Source organism: Phalaenopsis equestris, unplaced genomic scaffold (assembly GCF_001263595.1).
Source record: "Phalaenopsis equestris unplaced genomic scaffold, ASM126359v1 Scaffold000060, whole genome shotgun sequence".
NCBI lineage: Eukaryota > Viridiplantae > Streptophyta > Magnoliopsida > Asparagales > Orchidaceae > Phalaenopsis > Phalaenopsis equestris.
Window position 1 is genome coordinate 352549 of NW_018164502.1, and position 19019 is coordinate 371567.

Consider the following 19019-nt stretch of genomic DNA (forward strand, 5'->3'; position numbering starts at 1 on the left):
TCAATATATATATATATATATATATGTAGATTGAAGTTTATATACCTAAATACTTACAAATTAAATGGTATGTATATAAATCTTCCAAGGAAAGAGAAAAGCAATATTGTTTTTAGTACCCACCGAAAAAGTCTGACCAGACATTGGGACCAACTTCTTTCTCAACAGCATTGTTGGGTTTCTTGATACGGTCTCTGATGAGTCTAATTAAGTTATACATGTACGCGTCTATCTAAGCTTTCCTCTGCCTCAGCGGAACTCGCCATTGTCGTTCTCTCTCTATCCCTCTTCCTTTCCCTCCCACTTTCCATAAACTCAACGCTGCAACGGTTTCATTGCCCGTACTGGAGCTTAATGTTGGTGCTTCTGTGACAGCCTTCCTCCTGGTCGGAAGCTGCTGAGCTTTGAGATCTAGGGTTTCGTTCTTTTGGCGGAGAATTACGGTGAAGGAAACGGGGAAGGGAAAACGACGTTTAGGGGGTTCAATTCTTTTCTGAATATCTCTTATTGATTGATTTGACTGAGAGATCTCCGATTGAAGCTAGTCTTCCCCTTTTGGGGCTGTTGACTGATTGGGCAGATTCCATTGATGATATGTTGGCCGTGGACTCGAAGGGGGGGATGGGAGATGCGAATGGGGATTTTGTGAGGTTGCCGATGAGCTATGATGAGGAATTGGAAGCGCAGTTACCATTGAGTAATGGAAAGTGGGTTTCCCTGCTATGGTGGACGAAGGTTGTTTTCCTTTGCATTGTTTTGGGAGCTGCTGCGGCAGTTCTTGTTATCTTCGCTGGCCCTTTGGTCATAAAAAAGGTACGTCTCATTTTTTTATTGGCGTTTTTGCTGTTTATATCGTAGTTCTTTAGGAAGCATGAGCACTAGATGTGGAATTTTCGGTATTATTATGGAGTTTGTGATAGTGATGACATTGTGATGAGTCGAACTTGAAGTTATTTTGTTCAGCACATTTATTTAAATGTGTATTGACAACAGTATCATTCAACGTACTTTGTTTTTGGTTTATTGAGGGCATGCCATTTTGATAGTTTACTGGATGCTAGCTTGAGTTTTAGATCGTCATACAAGATCTTCATGAACAAAACCATTGAAATTTATACTCTTAGCTTTATCAAGTGCGCCGCAATTGGACATTTTTTTTTGCAAATAAATTTCTCTATGATCATTTATCTCAATTACAAGGTTGGTTGGTTGGTGTGCTTTTTAATTATTTTATTATTATTTTAGGGGAGAAAACTCAGGTATTTTAAGAAAAAATGAATCATGAGTACACGGTTCAAACACAATAAAGATGGGTGGGTATGGGTGTTTTTTTATGAATTTTTGGTTTGTGTGTGTGTGTGTGTGTTTGATTGGTTGGATTCCATAAAGCACATCTTCTTAAAATTTTTGTTATCTTTTGCACCCCTTAGGTGCAATTCCCTGTCGCCGCAAAATGCGGATTCAAGCACAATACCCGTATATTGGACGGCATGACAGGCCTTGCATGGAGGGGTTGGGATTGCTTTTCCATTTAAGAATAAATTATGCTTAGTCTCTTCAAGGATTTTTAATAGAATAACAATAATGTGTAATATTCAGATACATGATTGTTTGATATATTAAGTACATAATAATTATCTTTGTACATAAATCTATTCTTATGTTATGTTGTTTAATGCTCTAAGCTTATTATTTTATTAAGCATAAATATGCTTATTATTTAGATATTATCTTCATGTTATGTATCACTCTCACATTTATTCCTAAATAAGAGTTGTTAAGTAAGAGAAAATTAGAACATGGAAGACTTTTTTTTTATATTCTAAGAGTCTTTGTATTGATAGTTGAAAACTTGATATAGATATGAACTTGATTATCATTGATCAATTTCACTACAAAATGTGATAACCATGTGTGGTTGTTTAGGATTCTTCTACCAATTTTACAAAATAATGGGTTATAGATGGGTATTTGACTATGTGAGTAAGAGATGGGTTGTTAAAATGGAGATGTGTTTCATGAGAGCTATGTTATAAGTGAGTCATGGATAAAGTGAAAATTGTGAAACCAAATTTAAAATGACTATGTTATATGATCTGAGTGCTGTACAGCAAATAAATCATTGGTAGTCAAGCAGAGTGACAGAAATGATAATATTAAGATGAATGTTTGGTGAACTAAGAGAGATGTAGTGGAAATAGTTCATTTTGATGATAAATAGTGGAAAAATAGGATTACATATTTTTACCATATACGCAGAAGAACAAAAATTGGGTTAGAATTAGTGTGTTAGAAGTTTGAAAGAAAATGGGTAGAAAAAAAATAATGATTTGGCCAGAACTTGTAGAATTATTTGGAAAGTCTACAATTAATCTTTCATAGAATACTCAGTAGAAATGAAAAAGGCGGGTTTCTTAGCATATACCTAAATGGTTGGGATTATGCTGATGATGCGGATGACAAATAAATATTTCCAATTCAAAATATTTATCGTCTTTTTTTTGGTGGAGTGTTGATCCTTTTTTGACCTTGGCATAGACATGTTAGTTCTTAGGCCTTATATTGCTTAGATGTACATGTATTCTAGGTCATATTAATGATAATGTTGTGGAAACTACATGTGTGATGTGTGACATAAATATTTACTAATAAAGCAGGTAGATAGACTTTAATGTGCTTAGGAGTATGAAAGAAAATGGGTTTAAAAAAAAAAGTTATGCAGAAATATTAGCAAAAACGAAAATTAACGCCTAATGTAAAACCTGGTAGAAATGAAAAGGTGGGGTCCTGAGACAGACCTACATGTTTGGATAATGCTGATGTTGAAGTTGACCTATTGTCTGAGCATGGTTAAGCAATGTTAGTTCTTAGACCTACTGCCTAGGCATGCAAGATAAATATGACTGCCACACGGCACCGTCAATCGAATTCAAGATTGTTGAATATGATACTAATTCAAATCCTAGAAGCAATTTTCCTTGTGAGTTTGAGGTAAAAAAATTGGTGTTTTTGTTCTTTTAGTAGTTTTATTGTCCTTTTTACGCGACTTTCTCATGTTTTGAAGATGATATTGTCAGGTAGTTGTGCCTATTCTGGACTGGGAGATATCAACATTCAGTATACCAACTCTGGGGCTTTTACTTTTTGCATCAATTGCGTTGTTCCCAGCAGTTTTTATCCCTTCTTCATTTTCCATGTGGGTAGGTGGGATGACATTTGGCTACGGTTATGGATTTTTGCTTATTCTGGCAGGGGCAAGTATAGGCATGTCACTGCCATATTTTATAGGTTCTTCATTTCGTCACAAAATTCATGTCAGTTCATTCTTCTAAATTCTTATGATTCCTTTTAATGAAAATAATTTTGTACCTTAGATATGAATATGTTTTACCTTTTCTTTAAATTTCGTTAAATGCAGAAATGGTTGGAGAGGTGGCCAAATAAATCAGCCATTCTGAGATTAGCCGGGGAAGGAGATTGGTTTCACCAATTTCGTGCTGTTACACTGATAAGGGTTTCTCCTTTCCCTTACATTGTTTTCAATTATGCTTCTGTGGCTACCAATGTACAATATTGTCCTTACATATGTGGATCTATGGTGGGCATAGTGCCAGATATATTTATCACTATTTACAGGTTTGAGCTCTCTTCTGAAAGTAGTTATTATTTTGTTGATTTTTACCACGCTTCTGGATCTTATTCATTTGGTAGCTGCAGCCAATCTGTCGTGCAGTGACATGACTTTTATAGATTATTACTTATAGATGCTGGCAATTCTCTTAATATGCTTTATATGATTGAATTTTGCTATTACTACCTGCTTTAAAGTAAAATTTTATTTAAATAACGGGGCTTGTTGGTGTACTTTTGCTGTTGCACAGATGAAGATAAAATGGAAGCCGTGGACTAAAGATATCATCTTTTATATTATTATTATCCATGCCTTTAATGCTAAACCGCCACAGGCACTAGTAGAAACTTTGTCAGATGCTACGACAATGTTTCTTTTTTGTCATTTATCTATGTCAGGAGGATGCAGAATGTAGTAAGATGGCTGAGAAGTAGGAACAATGTTATTATTTATTTTGAAGTATTGGTGGATTTCAACAGTAAATCAATATACAGTGAAATTACCCTTCAAGTTTTAATGTTACGAGTAGCAGGGAGAAAGTTTTGTTCTCTTAGATTCCTGGAAATCACTATTGCATGGAACATTGGATGTATGTAATATTCTCTGTTGGGAACCAGAAGACTCAAATAAGCAAGCAACAATCCATGATAAATGTTTATTGATTTTCTATTAGGGGTCAACATGACATCTTATCTTATCCGAGAAATAAATATGACCTTAGTGTGATGTAAAACATCTTAGTTTATAGTTTTCTAATGCATTTACTTGAGATGGAGAAACCATTGAATATGCATTAAAAATTTGCAGGGATCAAACTATTAATCAAAGAAAATTAATAACCATGTTAATGAAAGCAAAAACATGATAGAAATTATTCTAAATGAAAGACTTATGAACCTACACTTGAAGTTAGAATTGTAATATGAACCTAAATGAAAAAAATTCGATACTGATTTATGCAAGGTTGGTTTGTTTTTATTTATTTAACGGGTTGAACATGCTTGAGCACAAATGTAAAAGCTCTTCATATAAATTAACATGAAAGTTGACCCACTTTTTTCTTTATTTTTGTGAACATGATTGCTTAGCGTTTACAAATAACTCTTTAAGAGCTTTCACAAAACATTATTTTAATAATGGACTAATTATTTATTTGATGAATTATTCTTTATTCTTGTATTAATTTTACTATTTCTCATGCGCTTAAAATTTTATTTATATTATTAGGGGTATAAGCATGATGAGAGGATTAAACAACATATTAAAATGTTTTATTATTAATAATTGTATCATTGACCTCATGCTTTCCAAATCTCATAGGTTGTGTTCAATTGTGTTTTGCTAGATAAGTTGCTCGATTTTGATTACTTTGACCGGATCTGTTTAACATGCTAAATAAGAACAAGACCTCGTTTAACTCATAATAGCTAGATTTGGTTTTATATACACATAAAATGATCCATATAAATGCATGTGTTTAGGTATGCTTATGTTTGTTCTATATGTATGGTTTGTCTTTAAAACATGTTAATTCTATTATTTATATGTAAAATTTATCTTCATGAGCTGCTCACACTTGGCTTAGTAATTTAACAAGCTAAACCTCAAGGAAGAAAAAAAAAGAAAAAAGAGAAAAAACAAAGCACAAAACAAAATAAACCAAATTTACAAACCAAACATAAATAAAAAAATTTAGTTCGTTCGCTTAATGAACCAAGTTGAAAACACTAAAGCTTACTCAAGCTCCACTTGTTTACACCCTTACTTCATATTAACTTAAATGATGCCTAGTAAATTAGGTTTAGTAACAGGGCTGTATTTAGTCATTAGCATCAAGCATAAAGTCAGTTATGTTTGATTAATGACTATATTAAAGCATAAAGTACAAGTTGTCATGCGATTTATCTAATGATCTTTTGCTTGATATAATTATTAAAAGGGTGACTGCATTTTCGAATATGCATGGACAAGTTTCTCTAAATTATTTTTATTGCGTTAATGTTAACATACATTTAGCCTATTTTCAAGGCAAATTGCATGATGCTATTTAGAATCTACTTAACTAATAGAAACATCAACATGGAAACATACACATTCGATTCATTGCAGCATGAGGAATATTGTATTGAGAAGAGATGAATCACTGTGAATCCATTTGCTATAACTAGTTGAGATTGCCCCACGTTGACTAATATTTAGATTACTAACCAAATATCATAAACAATTAAATTAAATGCATAAGATTTAGAAGAAAGAAATTATTCTTCAATTTAGAAATGAGATTACCTACTTAGTTTTTGAGTATTTAGTTTGCCATTCAATCCTTAGATGTCTTGTCTTATCTTAGTATCTATTTGACAAGGGAGCATAAGTTCTAGTGCTGTCCACATTATGTTTAAGGTCCGTTTTTATGCTTTAGTTCCGTTTTTATGTATTTCTCAATTTGGATAACAAATTTATAATAAGGGGAGTTTTAGTGCTTATAAATAGACGCTGTTTTGTGTATAGGAGCAGATTTTAGTTTTATAATTATGTGCCCCTTTCTTTTGGGATGGTTGGGCTACCCGTTCATCTTACTTGCAGCTGTATCCTGGAGTTGGCAGCCCAGGTGATATCTTGCCATGTGTATTCTTGTGCTTTCTTTACATCAAAAATATTCCTTTTGTTGTTCTTTGTTTCCAAAAATCCTCACAACAATTCTTGATGATAGTTTTGCTGAAATTCTACTCTCATATACCATGTTGGTATCATTTTGGTTTCAGAGCTTTGGTTTCTTGGTCCCAACTCTTGCCAAGATCCTCCAGCTTTCTCGGTGGGATGATAAACCTGTCATCTTGTTGCTTCTTAGAATCGACAATCCTTCTATCTTTATGTTTCTTTTTAGTCGATTTAAGTTTTCTGAAAGAGGAAATTTTTTGTCTTCTTGTTCTTCACGACTAGTTTTTTCTACAATTTTTCCTCTTGGCTGCTCTTTCATCCTCTCATTCCTCTCCTCTTCAACTTTCCTTCAAAGACAACATTCTTGCTTTCTTTCCTGGGTTCCCTAGCCTTTCTTTCATTTGCTGTCTAACAAATTCAGATATTTGTTCACAGATTTTTGTTCTCAATTCCAGATTTCCTAGTGTTCCGAATTTTCTGTTTGCTGCAATTGTCAAGAATTCCAATCTAGATTGTCCGCAGTGCTACTGTTCTTTCTGTTATCCTTGTTTCAAAGTGTGATTTTCTAACGAAACAACATGTTGCCACGAAGAAATCTTGCAAGACCCAATCAAAAACTTGTTATGTAAGGTTTAAAATGGGATATCCAGTTTCTTCAAGAAAAAGTATTTATACTCGAACAACGAAAACTGGAAGAACATGAGGTGGATCAAGAAAACAAAATTCTTGAGGAAGAAGATGAAAACCCATTTCATCATGAATCTTTAAGTTTTGATGGATTTGAAGGTCTGGCGTCGGAATAATCGTGGATAATTGTATATAGCCCGTGTATGAATAGGAGAAATGCGCTGGAATTCCTAGAGTGAAAATTACATTCAACGATATTTGGCGGTACGATATGGTGGAGTTCATTGCGAACAATATTCGACCTTCTGTCACTAGCGAAATATATGATTCTTATCAAAACTCTTGCGGTCCTATTTCTGGTGAAACAAATTCTATCGATGTTGAGAAAGACGTCGATAAAATCTGACTAACTATTTTCATTATCTCTGAACCATTGTCACAATCAGAGGTCAATCAAGCGTTGCATTTTCTTGAAGAGCAATTAAGCCTTGGATGAAAAAGTGGATGTGTTGAAATTCATAATAATACGGAATAAAGCAAAATTTTTTCATTGATATGAAAGAGGTTATACACACTCTTACATGAATCCTACAATAGGAAAGATAATAAAATGAAAATAATATGAAAGGAAAATTATAACTCATAATATCTCCAATTAATCAATTCACATTAATTATTTTGGAGATAAAGAAAACAACATAAAATAGGAAATGAAATAAATCCAATTTAAAGAAATAAATATAAAATAGGAAAGGAAAAATATCTTCAAATTCAAGAATAAATATAGTTCTTAATATAACTTCTAACACTTCCCTTTAAGTTGAAACATGGTTGAAAACCATGTTCAACTTGGATTTAAAAACATCAAACAATGGGCGAGGAAGAAACTGTGAGGCAGAAGTTGAAGTTTTCATCCTGTACTGCGACTGTCTTTGACTGCAGTTCCTGTAATGTTTGTTGGTAGGGGGAAGACTCATACGAATAATGTTGTAGGGGAATTTGCAGGGAAGTTGACAATTGCAGTTGTCTGACTACAGTTCCTGCAGTGTCTGTAAGTAGCCGGAAGACTCCTACAGGTAATGCTACAGGGGAGTTTGGTTGCAGTTTCTGTAGTGTCTATAGGTTGACAGAAGACTCATACAAGTAATGTTGCAGGGGAGTTTGCAGGGAAGTAGACAACTTGCAGAAAAAATGACTTCTAATTAACTGCAACTGCCTTTGACTACATTGCAGAAAAAGATGACTTCTAATTAACTGCAACTGCCTTTGACTACAGTTCTTGTAGTGTCTATAGGTAGACGAAAGACTCCTATATGTAATGTTGCAGGGGAGTTTGCAGGGGAGTAGACAACTTGCAAAAAATGTTGCAATTTATGCCTTATAGAAAAAAAGAAAAGGTCCGAAGGGAAAGATTTCGAAGGAGTGCTTGATGCAAGAGATCAGGAAAAGGCTCCGAAGATAGGTTGCAGCAGGAAGAATTCCAAAGGAGGACCTGTTCCAGAAAAAGCTCCGGGGGAGGGCCTGATACAGGAAAAAATTCCGGAGAAGGGTCTGCTGTGGGAGAAAGTTTGGAGGAGGGCTTGATACAGGAACTTGCTCCGGGGGAGGGCCTACTGCTGGAAGAATTCCAGTAGAGGGTCTATTGCAGGATCAACTCTGGGGGAGAGCCTTATATAGGAAAAAGTTTCGAAGGAGGGCTTGATACAGGAAAAGCTCAGGAGGAGAGTTTCCAACAGGAAAAGCTCCAAAGGAGGGCCTAATGCAGGAAAAGCTATGTAGGAAAGGCTCCAGAGGAGGGCTTGTTGCAGGAAAAATTTCGGAGGAAGGTCTGCTGCATAAAAGATTCCGGAGGGCCTGCGGCGGAAAAAGGCTCCAGAGAAGAACCTATTGCAAGAAAAAACGTAGAAGGAAGGATTGATTCACATTGCTCACTTGATGGTAAAGTGCTGCCATCATCCCATGAATGCTTAGCTTCAGTGATCATCCTTAAATTTTTATGTATAACTATTTATTTTATTATTAATTCTTCTCAATTAATTTCGTCCCCTTTATAAAAAATTCATCTTCAAAACTTATAATATAGTTGGAAATATAATGCCTCAAATTAAAACGTGTGAACAGTATTCACGTATCTCTCTCTTATTTAGCATCTCATTTTGTTCCATGCTTCCGTAAAGTTCAAATATTAGATATTTCTTGACTTTGATGTTACTTCATATCATAAGCCAATATATGTCATGGCTCTTCCTCATAAGTTCAGAATGTATTCCTACAATATCTTGGAAAACTTTGCTTGACTCATAAGCTGTATATTTTTAATTGAGGAAATTTTGAACTCATCATGCGCTTCATGTATATGTCGATAAAGCTAGTCAATAAACTGCCTTCAGGATCTTTTCAAAATCTTGGGTTCAACATTGAATTCCATGAATCAATGCTCAACATCGTAGAATTTATTTCGTATGTCCTTTAAAACTTTCAGTTTGCCACAGATCTGCCAAACCTTGTTAGTGGCCCTATTTGTTAGTTTTGAACCCATCATCCTTCTCTTTTTCTTTAGCCAAAGGTTGGGTTTTCTTGCATTTTCTCTACATATGATTTTTATTTAGAAAAGCTTATGATAAGATTCCAAGACTTCTTTGGAGAGTACTAGAACAAAAAGGTGTTGATATGATTTATATTCAAGTCATTAAAGATACGTAACTTAGGGCTGTTACTTGTGTTTGAACAGGAGGATTGACTAAATATTTTTTTATTTTTGTTGGATTACATCAGGGATAAAGGCTTGTTGTTGTTGTTGTTATTGTTGTAATATAGTTCATATGGTGTCATTTCAATACTTGTTTGGAAATTTTTATTTTAATTTTACTCTATTAGAGGCGTATGTGATTCCAAACCTTCATCAAAGCTATAAGAACACAGCCTATGTAGATCTTCTAAAATCTGCATGGCCCTATTTGATTGATCATCACTTTGAGAATGGAATGCCATATTAAATGTCAATTTTATATTTTAAAAAAATGACAATTTTATATGGAGAGATTCTTAGATTTTCTTCTAGCATGGTTGTGGTTGTGCCATCATAATATAAAATTATGGATTTTTGTACAAAATATAATGCCGATTTCATCCACAAATTCTTATCATTTTCTCAAGAAATTTGTTACGTTGGGGCCTAGTCTAAGGTAAAATTTGTTTTTGGTACTTCTAAAGGCAATTTAGTGTTTTATTATTATTAAAATTGCTGGGTAAAAATAAGTTTGTTATGTCTAGGGTTAGGTTTATGCATAAGATTGAGTTGAAGATTGAGTTGTGAGTAAGATTGAGTTGTGAGTCTTAGGTCTAAGGTTTGTGAGAGATTTTCTACCTCTCGAATTGTAGGAATTGGGAGAGATCGCATACCTCTCGAATTGTAGGTGTTTATCTTTGTATTTTTGTTGAGTTGTTTGACCTAATTTCTGAAGAAAATCGTGCTGATTTTGAGGTTTTGTAGTATCAAATTAGTATGAAAGTTCAAAATTTTGGGAATCGGGCGTCAATTTCAGTATAGTTCCGATTTGGGATTCGAACTCTTTTCTTACAACCGCTTGTTGCGATACAATCGCTAACAGAGCTTGCTGCGATACAATCACAATCAGGGCTTGCTAGGAATGCTGCTTGTCACCTTCGTGACCGAACCCTGTGATACAGTCGCAATCAGAGTGTGCGGGGAATGCGACGCCGAGATCTTATTAGGCTGTGATAGAAGGCTTGCGATAGGATAGTGGTTCGAGTTACCTGGGAAACATGAGGGATTTTGACTTGCATTAATTATTGTCTCACTGAACAATGTGAAATAGACTCGATCATATTAGAACTAGAGTGGAAGGCTGCAATGGGACCAGGCGTGCCCTAATTGTGATCCTAGAAGTCAGCGACCGGATCCAGAATCGAGCATGCTTTAGTGACAAGAAATAATGATAGCAAAGAAAGTATATGATTTGGATAAGAAATTAGAAGAGGCAAGTCAAATCAGATCTGGGATGGAAGAAAGTTTCGTCACCAAAGAGGATAGATTCTCGTTTATGGAGAACAGATTGGAGGATTGATTTGAGAGCATGAGGGAAATTCGAGAAATGTTAAAGAGAATCATTGAGATGCAATCCAAGACCCCGTCGTCGGCTCAATTTGCAAATCCTGACTAAAGGTTGACTGGAGAATCCATGACAAGATCGAAAAAAAAAGAGATTGAATGTGAGGAACATGAAGAGAAAAACATCCACAATCACAAATCCCCTCACAAGGCTTCGATTGGGGGTGGATTGATTTCTGATGGAGGCGGTTGGGCCGTAACATGAATAAGAGATTATGCAAGAGGTATGAAACACGAAGAAGAAAGGGAAGAAGCAGAGAGGGGATATAACTACGATCTAAGGAGGAAGTTTTACACTCGATACATGGAGGGAAACAACGAATGAAGAGAAAGTTGGGGTGGAGATGTTCGAGTCAAGAAGTTGGAGATGCTGATCTTCGAAGGGGATGACACACATGGGTGGGTGTATTGGGCTGAACAAAACTTCACGCTGAATGAGCTAGATGGGGAGAAGAAACTCATGGCGGCAGGGTTATGTTAGGGAAAACTCTATCCTGGTTTCAGTGGAGGGAGGCTAGATACTCGATCCATTCGTGGGAGGAATTCAAAGATTGTTTGAAGGAGACCTACATAAGCAATTATATGCCTTTGACTCAGGTGGGGACTGTCATGGAATACAGAGAAATTTTAGCTACTGTCGGGATGGCTGAGGTCGATTTTTGAAGTAGGATTGGAGAGAAATTTCATGAAGTGCCTAAAGCCTAACACATGGGCATAACTCCGATTATTGAGATCATGGGGATTGAGGGAGACGGTGGAGCTAGCTCAGATGGTAGAGGACAAGAATCAAATGAAGAAGGCCAACAAGGCAACACAATGGAACATCGTATTGAACTGTTAAAACCGTGATGATACTAAAAGCTCCAACAATGGAAGTCCAGAGGGAGGATGCATGGAACACAAATAATGGAAAACGGTCGAGGGAAACACTAAAGCGCTTTACAGAGACAAATTTGGGAGAAGTGGGCCAAGGAGTTATGTTTCTGGTGTAATGAAAAGTTTAGCACATCGTTGTAATGATCGAAATTACGAATTCTCACAGTGCATGATAAAGAGGTAGAGAATGAAGAAATGGAAATAGCTGTGGCAGAGGAAGAGAAGCACTCACTTTTTCCTACATTTAGGGCAAGTTGTTTTTTGGAAAGACAGCATCTCTGGCCTTTTGAAAGGATTGCACAATATCTGAGCTTCTGAATGTGGACAATTGGGCTTGTTCTTCAGCATATGGTCCAGATGAATTAATTAGTAAAAAGGCTCCCTTATTTGAATATTCTATTCAATTAGGGCTTGTTTGGGATCAACTTTGTTTTTTATGTTTAAAAATATGTTTATTTAGTGCATTTGTTTATATATTTTTTATTTTTAAAAACAAATTAACGTATTTTAAAAAATGCTTAAAATAATTTTTAGTTGTTTTGAGTTTATTAAAAAAATATATATTTTAATCAAATAGTGAATTATTTTTTGTTTGGAATTAAAATATATATATAAAAAAACGAATTAAGAAAATAAAAATCAAAGGTGATCCTAAACAATCTCTTAATATATGGGACTCGCTAAAACTGGCTGCTTAGTTGAGCAGTATTAACAGTTACACCTAGGATTATTGAATAGTTTCTATGTAACATTTGAGCCTCGACTAATTTGAGATTAAGTTGGCTTCAATTAAAAATTATTTCGTGAAAACACTTTAAATTGTTATGAATGACAACTAATAAGTGAAGGCTTCTCACCTCAACATGGTCGCTGCACTTATTGATATAAAGCATTTACAAATTATTTTTATGCCATTTGTATCTTGCATACATTCTTCTTAATTTGTTTTTTTGGTGGTTCTTCAATTTAGAGGTGGTTTGCACCACTATTCTGAAAAGCACATAACTCATTCCTTCTTGATGCTTTATTTTTTGATGTTGAACTAGAATTCTGAGTGCAACAAATTCACATTCCACAGTTATAGATTTTCATCTGCACAACCCTAACTCTTTTACACTTGAAGGGATTATAAGATAGTTATCCTGCCATTTATTAATATTAATATTAATATTAATAATGATAACATTATTATATTGTTATTTTTAATTTATTGTGAGATTATGACAGGATCATTTAGTGAAAGACGAACTCATGTGGTGAGGTATTAAAAGATCCCTCTTTCATTCTCATTGTTTTTAGGAAGGTTTACATACATACCCACTCAATTCCCACGTATTTACATATTTGATGTCTAAACTTTAAGTTTTACATACATATATGTATTTCACTTTTTTTAAATTAAAATGGTTGTATTTTGACGCATTATGAAAGATTTGGGTGTTATAAATGTAAGAAGCAAAGTTTAGGTGTTAGATATGTAAATACATAGGAATTGGTTGGTATATATGTAAATGCTCTTTTTTATCTTCTTGAGCCTTGCTTCTCTTTTATTGTAGATCATAGTCTCTGTTTAGGATCAGTTGCTAACAGTCTCTTTTACTTGTTTACTGGTGTTAACCACTTAATACAAGCAGTATTTGATTTCTATGGAGATTTTTGGTGGTATACCATAAATTGAATGGCTTATCTTAAGATGGATTTTTCCTTGAAGAGCATGAAATTGTACTTAAGTCATTAATAATCTGGACGCAGTTCCTTGTTCTATCTTTTTGATAAATAATTAGGAAGCTCCAAGTTGACATGAAGTTATCTTTTGGATAAATTATTGGGAAACTCCAAGTTTATATGAAATATAGTCCGATCCATTTTTTACTCTCGACGGTAATAGCATAAAGTTATTTTTGATGAGATTGTAGAAGAGAAAAGGATTGGGAATGAAATTTTGCAGTTGCTAGTCAAAAGAGCTTCAGAAATGTTCAGAAAGTGCGATTTTTAGTAGGACTTTGCAAATGGCTGGTTCGGTCAGATTAATTGAAAAAATTATCAAACCAAGTAAACCAAACTAAATAATAAGCAAAACTAAGCTGATCAAATAAGACAGAACCAAACTAAACCAAACCGAATTATAATTTGGTTTATTAGGTTCAGTTTGGTTCGACCGAATTTTGAAATCCTAATGAAGATGTGTGTACTCTGTCAATTCGGATTTATCATTAGGATTTGAGGACAAAATTCAGTGGACCTAATATCGTTGGACCTATTATAAAATTCAGTGGACCTACTATAAAATTCAGTTCATTTTGATAAGACTTAGAGTTCAGTTTTGTTCCACCGGATTTGTCCTCAATAATGATATAATCTGGTTGTTTCCACTGGATTTATTTGTTAATGGATTTATTTTAACTAATATAATCTGGTTGTTTTACTTGAACCAAATTTTTTTTATTGTTTCAAATTGAACCAGCAACCGAAATCTAAATAACTCTTAAATTGGAAGAAAAAATGTACTGTGATTTTATCAACCGAATCAACTCAATCAAATATGCTTCGGGTCGGATCGGTTTAAACCAATGAATGTACACTCCCAGGTTTTAGAGGACAACAATAACCTTCTTCTATTAGATTTTCCTCAGTTTGGTAGTAGGTCTCTCATACAATTAGTACGATCTGTGACTGTGACGTTACCATTTTTTTAAAATTTGTTTCAACATTTAGTACTTCTGATTTCGCTCTCAAAATTTCATGCTATAGAACCAAGGGAATATAATAGAACCGATCAACCTTCATTTTTTACCCCTGCTTAATTCTTTATTTGTATTTTTTATTAAAATTTTGAGGGAATCTGATGCTCCTCCTGAACCAGTACCAGTCGTCATTCATTTGTAAATTGTTTCCCAGAATAATCAAATTAACCATTGCAACTTTCACCAATGATCATATTTCCTGAAGTGATCATATTTTCTGAAATGTTTTTAGTCTATTACATTATTTTGTTAGTAGTTTTCTAGTAACTTATTGGCTATTTAATGATAATGTGCTAGCATTTGTCATTACTCTTGTAAGTATTAATGTATATTTATATACATATCTTGAAGTATGTGTGACATTTTTTAGATGAATAAAATTGCCGTTGATATAAATTCCCTTCGAATTTAATTCTATCTTCCTATAGATATCTTCATGGACCTTTTGTGCTAAAACAGAATCTATCTGGACTAAGTTTCATTCTTTTGAGGGCCAAAAACAATGGAGATGAAAAGTAACAAAGATTGATTCAATTTTATATGTTGCATAGTATATTTTGAAATCCATTTGGAAAGACAGCATCTCTGGCCTTTTGAAAGGATTGCACAATATCTGAGCTTCTGAATGTGGACCATTGGGCTTGTTCTTCAGCATATGGTCCAGATGAATTAATTAGTAAAAAGGCTCCCTTATTTGAATATTCTATTCAATTAGGGCTTGTTTGGGATCAACTTTGTTTTTTATGTTTAAAAATATGTTTATTTAGTGCATTTGTTTATATATTTTTTATTTTTAAAAACAAATTAACGTATTTTTAAAAATGCTTAAAATAATTTTTAGTTGTTTTGAGTTTATTAAAAAATTATATATTTTAATCAAATAGTGAATTATTTTTTGTTTGGAATTAAAATATAAACAAAACAAAATAGAATTAAGAAAATAAAAATCAAAGGTGATCCTAAACAATCCCTTAATATATTGGACTCGCTAAAACTGGCTGCTTAGTTGAGCAGTATTAACAGTTACACCTAGGATTATTGAATAGTTTCTATGTAACATTTGAGCCTCGACTAATTTGAGATTAAGTTGGCTTCAATTAAAAATTATTTCGTGAAAACACTTTAAATTGTTATGAATGACAACTAATAAGTGAAGGCTTCTCACCTCAACATGGTCGCTGCACTTATTGATATAAAGCATTTACAAATTATTTTTATGCCATTTGTATCTTGCATACATTCTTCTTAATTTGTTTTTTTGGTGGTTCTTCAATTTAGAGGTGGTTTGCACCACTATTCTGAAAAGCACATAACTCATTCCTTCTTGATGCTTTATTTTTTGATGTTGAACTAGAATTCTGAGTGCAACAAATTCACATTCCACAGTTATAGATTTTCATCTGCACAACCCTAACTCTTTTACACTTGAAGGGATTATAAGATAGTTATCCTGCCATTTATTAATATTAATATTAATATTAATAATGATAACATTATTATATTGTTATTTTTAATTTATTGTGAGATTATGACAGGATCATTTAGTGAAAGACGAACTCATGTGGTGAGGTATTAAAAGATCCCTCTTTCATTCTCATTGTTTTTAGGAAGGTTTACATACATACCCACTCAATTCCCACGTATTTACATATTTGATGTCTAAACTTTAAGTTTTACATACATATATGTATTTCACTTTTTTTAAATTAAAATGGTTGTATTTTGACGCATTATGAAAGATTTGGGTGTTATAAATGTAAGAAGCAAAGTTTAGGTGTTAGATATGTAAATACATAGGAATTGGTTGGTATATATGTAAATGCTCTTTTTTATCTTCTTGAGCCTTGCTTCTCTTTTATTGTAGATCATAGTCTCTGTTTAGGATCAGTTGCTAACAGTCTCTTTTACTTGTTTACTGGTGTTAACCACTTAATACAAGCAGTATTTGATTTCTATGGAGATTTTTGGTGGTATACCATAAATTGAATGGCTTTTCTTAAGATGGATTTTTCCTTGAAGAGCATGAAATTGTACTTAAGTCATTAATAATCTGGACGCAGTTCCTTGTTCTATCTTTTTGATAAATAATTAGGAAGCTCCAAGTTGACATGAAGTTATCTTTTGGATAAATTATTGGGAAACTCCAAGTTTATATGAAATATAGTCCGATCCATTTTTTACTCTCGACGGTAATAGCATAAAGTTATTTTTGATGAGATTGTAGAAGAGAAAAGGATTGGGAATGAAATTTTGCAGTTGCTAGTCAAAAGAGCTTCAGAAATGTTCAGAAAGTGCGATTTTTAGTAGGACTTTGCAAATGGCTGGTTCGGTCAGATTAATTGAAAAAATTATCAAACCAAGTAAACCAAACTAAATAATAAGCAAAACTAAGCTGATCAAATAAGACAGAACCAAACTAAACCAAACCGAATTATAATTTGGTTTATTAGGTTCAGTTTGGTTCGACCGAATTTTGAAATCCTAATGAAGATGTGTGTACTCTGTCAATTCGGATTTATCATTAGGATTTGAGGACAAAGTTCAGTGGACCTAATATCGTTGGACCTATTATAAAATTCAGTGGACCTACTATAAAATTCAGTTCATTTTGATAAGACATAGAGTTCAGTTTTGTTCCACCGGATTTGTCCTCAATAATGATATAATCTGGTTGTTTCCACTGTATTTATTTGTTAATGGATTTATTTTAACTATAATATAATCTGGTTGTTTTACTTGAACCAATTTTTTTTTATTGTTTCAAATTGAACCAACAACCGAAATCTAAAAAACTCTTAAATTGGAAGAAAAAATGTACTGTGATTTTATCAACCGAATCAACTCAATCAAATATGCTTCTTGTCGGATCGGTTTAAACCAATGAATGTACACTCCCAGGTTTTAGAGGACAACAATAACCTTCTTCTATTAGTTTTTCCTCAGTCTGGTAGTAGGTCTCTCATACAATTAGTACGATCTGTGACTGTGACGTTACCATTTTTTTAAAATTTGTTTCAACATTTAGTACTTCTGATTTCGCTCTCAAAATTTCATGCTATAGAACCAAGGGAATATGATAGAACTGATCAACCTTCATTTTTTACCCCTGCTTAATTCTTTATTTGTATTTTTTATTAAAATTTTGAGGGAATCTGATGCTCCTCCTGAACCAATACCAGTCGTCATTCATTTGTAAATTGCTTCCCAGAATAATCAAATTAACCATTGCAACTTTCACCAATGATCATATTTCCTGAAGTGATCATATTTTCTGAAATGCCCAGATTTTCATCACAAACCCACTTTACATTTCTCGTCTTTTTTCTAACTGATATCTACTACAGTGGGAGGCTGCTGAGGAATCTAGCCGATGCAACCGACCACGGCGATTTCCTATCATTGCAGCAGGTCATCTACGATGTGCTCGGCTTCTCCGTTGCCTTGGCCACCACCGTAGCCATCACCATTTACGCCAAGCGGACTCTCCAAACTCTTCAGATTGAGGACAAAATCCATCAGAACTGCCATCCTGAACTCTAAAACCAGCACTTCTAACTTCCATCCATCGCTGTCAAAATTAACTGGTTTATTTGCGAAGTCTGGTTCATTATTCCACATCGAGGTATATTCGAGATTTCTCTTTTGATCTGCAAAATTTTTTGGTCACCAATTTAATACTTGAAAGAGGAAAAGGGAAGAAGGGATATGGCTGGCAACTGGTTGATTAACAACTTTTTACATGACATGGAAGATGCATTGAATATTGTATAAGTGTCAATTTTAGCTTTTATTAGTTAGTTGTAGGGAGGTATTTTATTAATATCACAGGAGGCACATGGAATGATTCCATTTGCACCAATTTTATAGCCAAAATTGAACAGAAGTAGTTCAGAATTTGCAATCATTAATTAAGCTACATTTTATATTTGGATTGGTTATATGTTATTGTGGAATATGGCTTTATCTTAAATTGCTTCCACCTGCAATCACTACTATTTAAAATTTTAAAATAAATGTAAAGCTTATGTTATTCCTGTTGTTGTACTTCTTGTTGAAATTTAATATTTATAAATTTTTATTTTATTTCATGCTCTGTTCTAAAAATATTCTACATTTTGCATTTGCTTCCCTTAATCATGTTTGATGCTTTACATAGATTTGGGTGTTATAAATGTAAAGAAGTATAGTTTAAGTGTTAGATGTGTAAATACATAGGAACTCGGTGGTGTTTATGTAAATGCCCTAAGTGCTTTAGTTGAAATTGAAGATTTTGATTCGGCCGAGCGTCTTATTAATTTAATAAGATCTTTTAGGGTATGTTTGGGGCATCTGCAGCTTAATGAATAATGGT

General features: G+C 33.7%; 1 protein-coding gene across 3 annotated transcripts; it reads left to right on the plus strand.

Annotated features, from left to right (window-relative positions):
- Positions 1-207: 207 nt before the first annotated feature.
- Positions 208-18658, plus strand: LOC110019511. Of its 3 annotated transcripts, none has more exons than XM_020717189.1 (5): positions 209-480; positions 581-813; positions 3078-3314; positions 3419-3636; positions 18013-18658. In XM_020717189.1, the coding sequence occupies exons 2-5, from the start codon at positions 595-597 to the stop codon at positions 18206-18208; spliced, it is 870 nt and encodes a 289-aa protein (XP_020572848.1). In that variant the 5' UTR covers positions 209-480; positions 581-594; the 3' UTR covers positions 18209-18658. The 3 variants fall into 3 exon arrangements, with proteins under 3 accessions (XP_020572850.1, XP_020572848.1, XP_020572849.1); XM_020717190.1 differs by having other exon boundaries at positions 209-443; XM_020717191.1 differs by lacking the exon at positions 3078-3314 and having other exon boundaries at positions 208-813.
- The last annotated feature ends 361 nt before the right edge of the window (positions 18659-19019 follow it).

Excerpts from the sequence above, each read along its gene's own strand:
- LOC110019511 (XM_020717189.1), top strand. The coding sequence starts at position 595 with ATGTTGGCCGTGGACTCGAAGGGGGGGATGGGAGATGCGAATGGGGAT. Across the intron at positions 814-3,077 it reads GCCCTTTGGTCATAAAAAAG|GTAGTTGTGCCTATTCTGGA; the intron begins GTACGTCTCATT and ends TGATATTGTCAG. Across the intron at positions 3,315-3,418 it reads CATTTCGTCACAAAATTCAT|AAATGGTTGGAGAGGTGGCC; the intron begins GTCAGTTCATTC and ends CGTTAAATGCAG.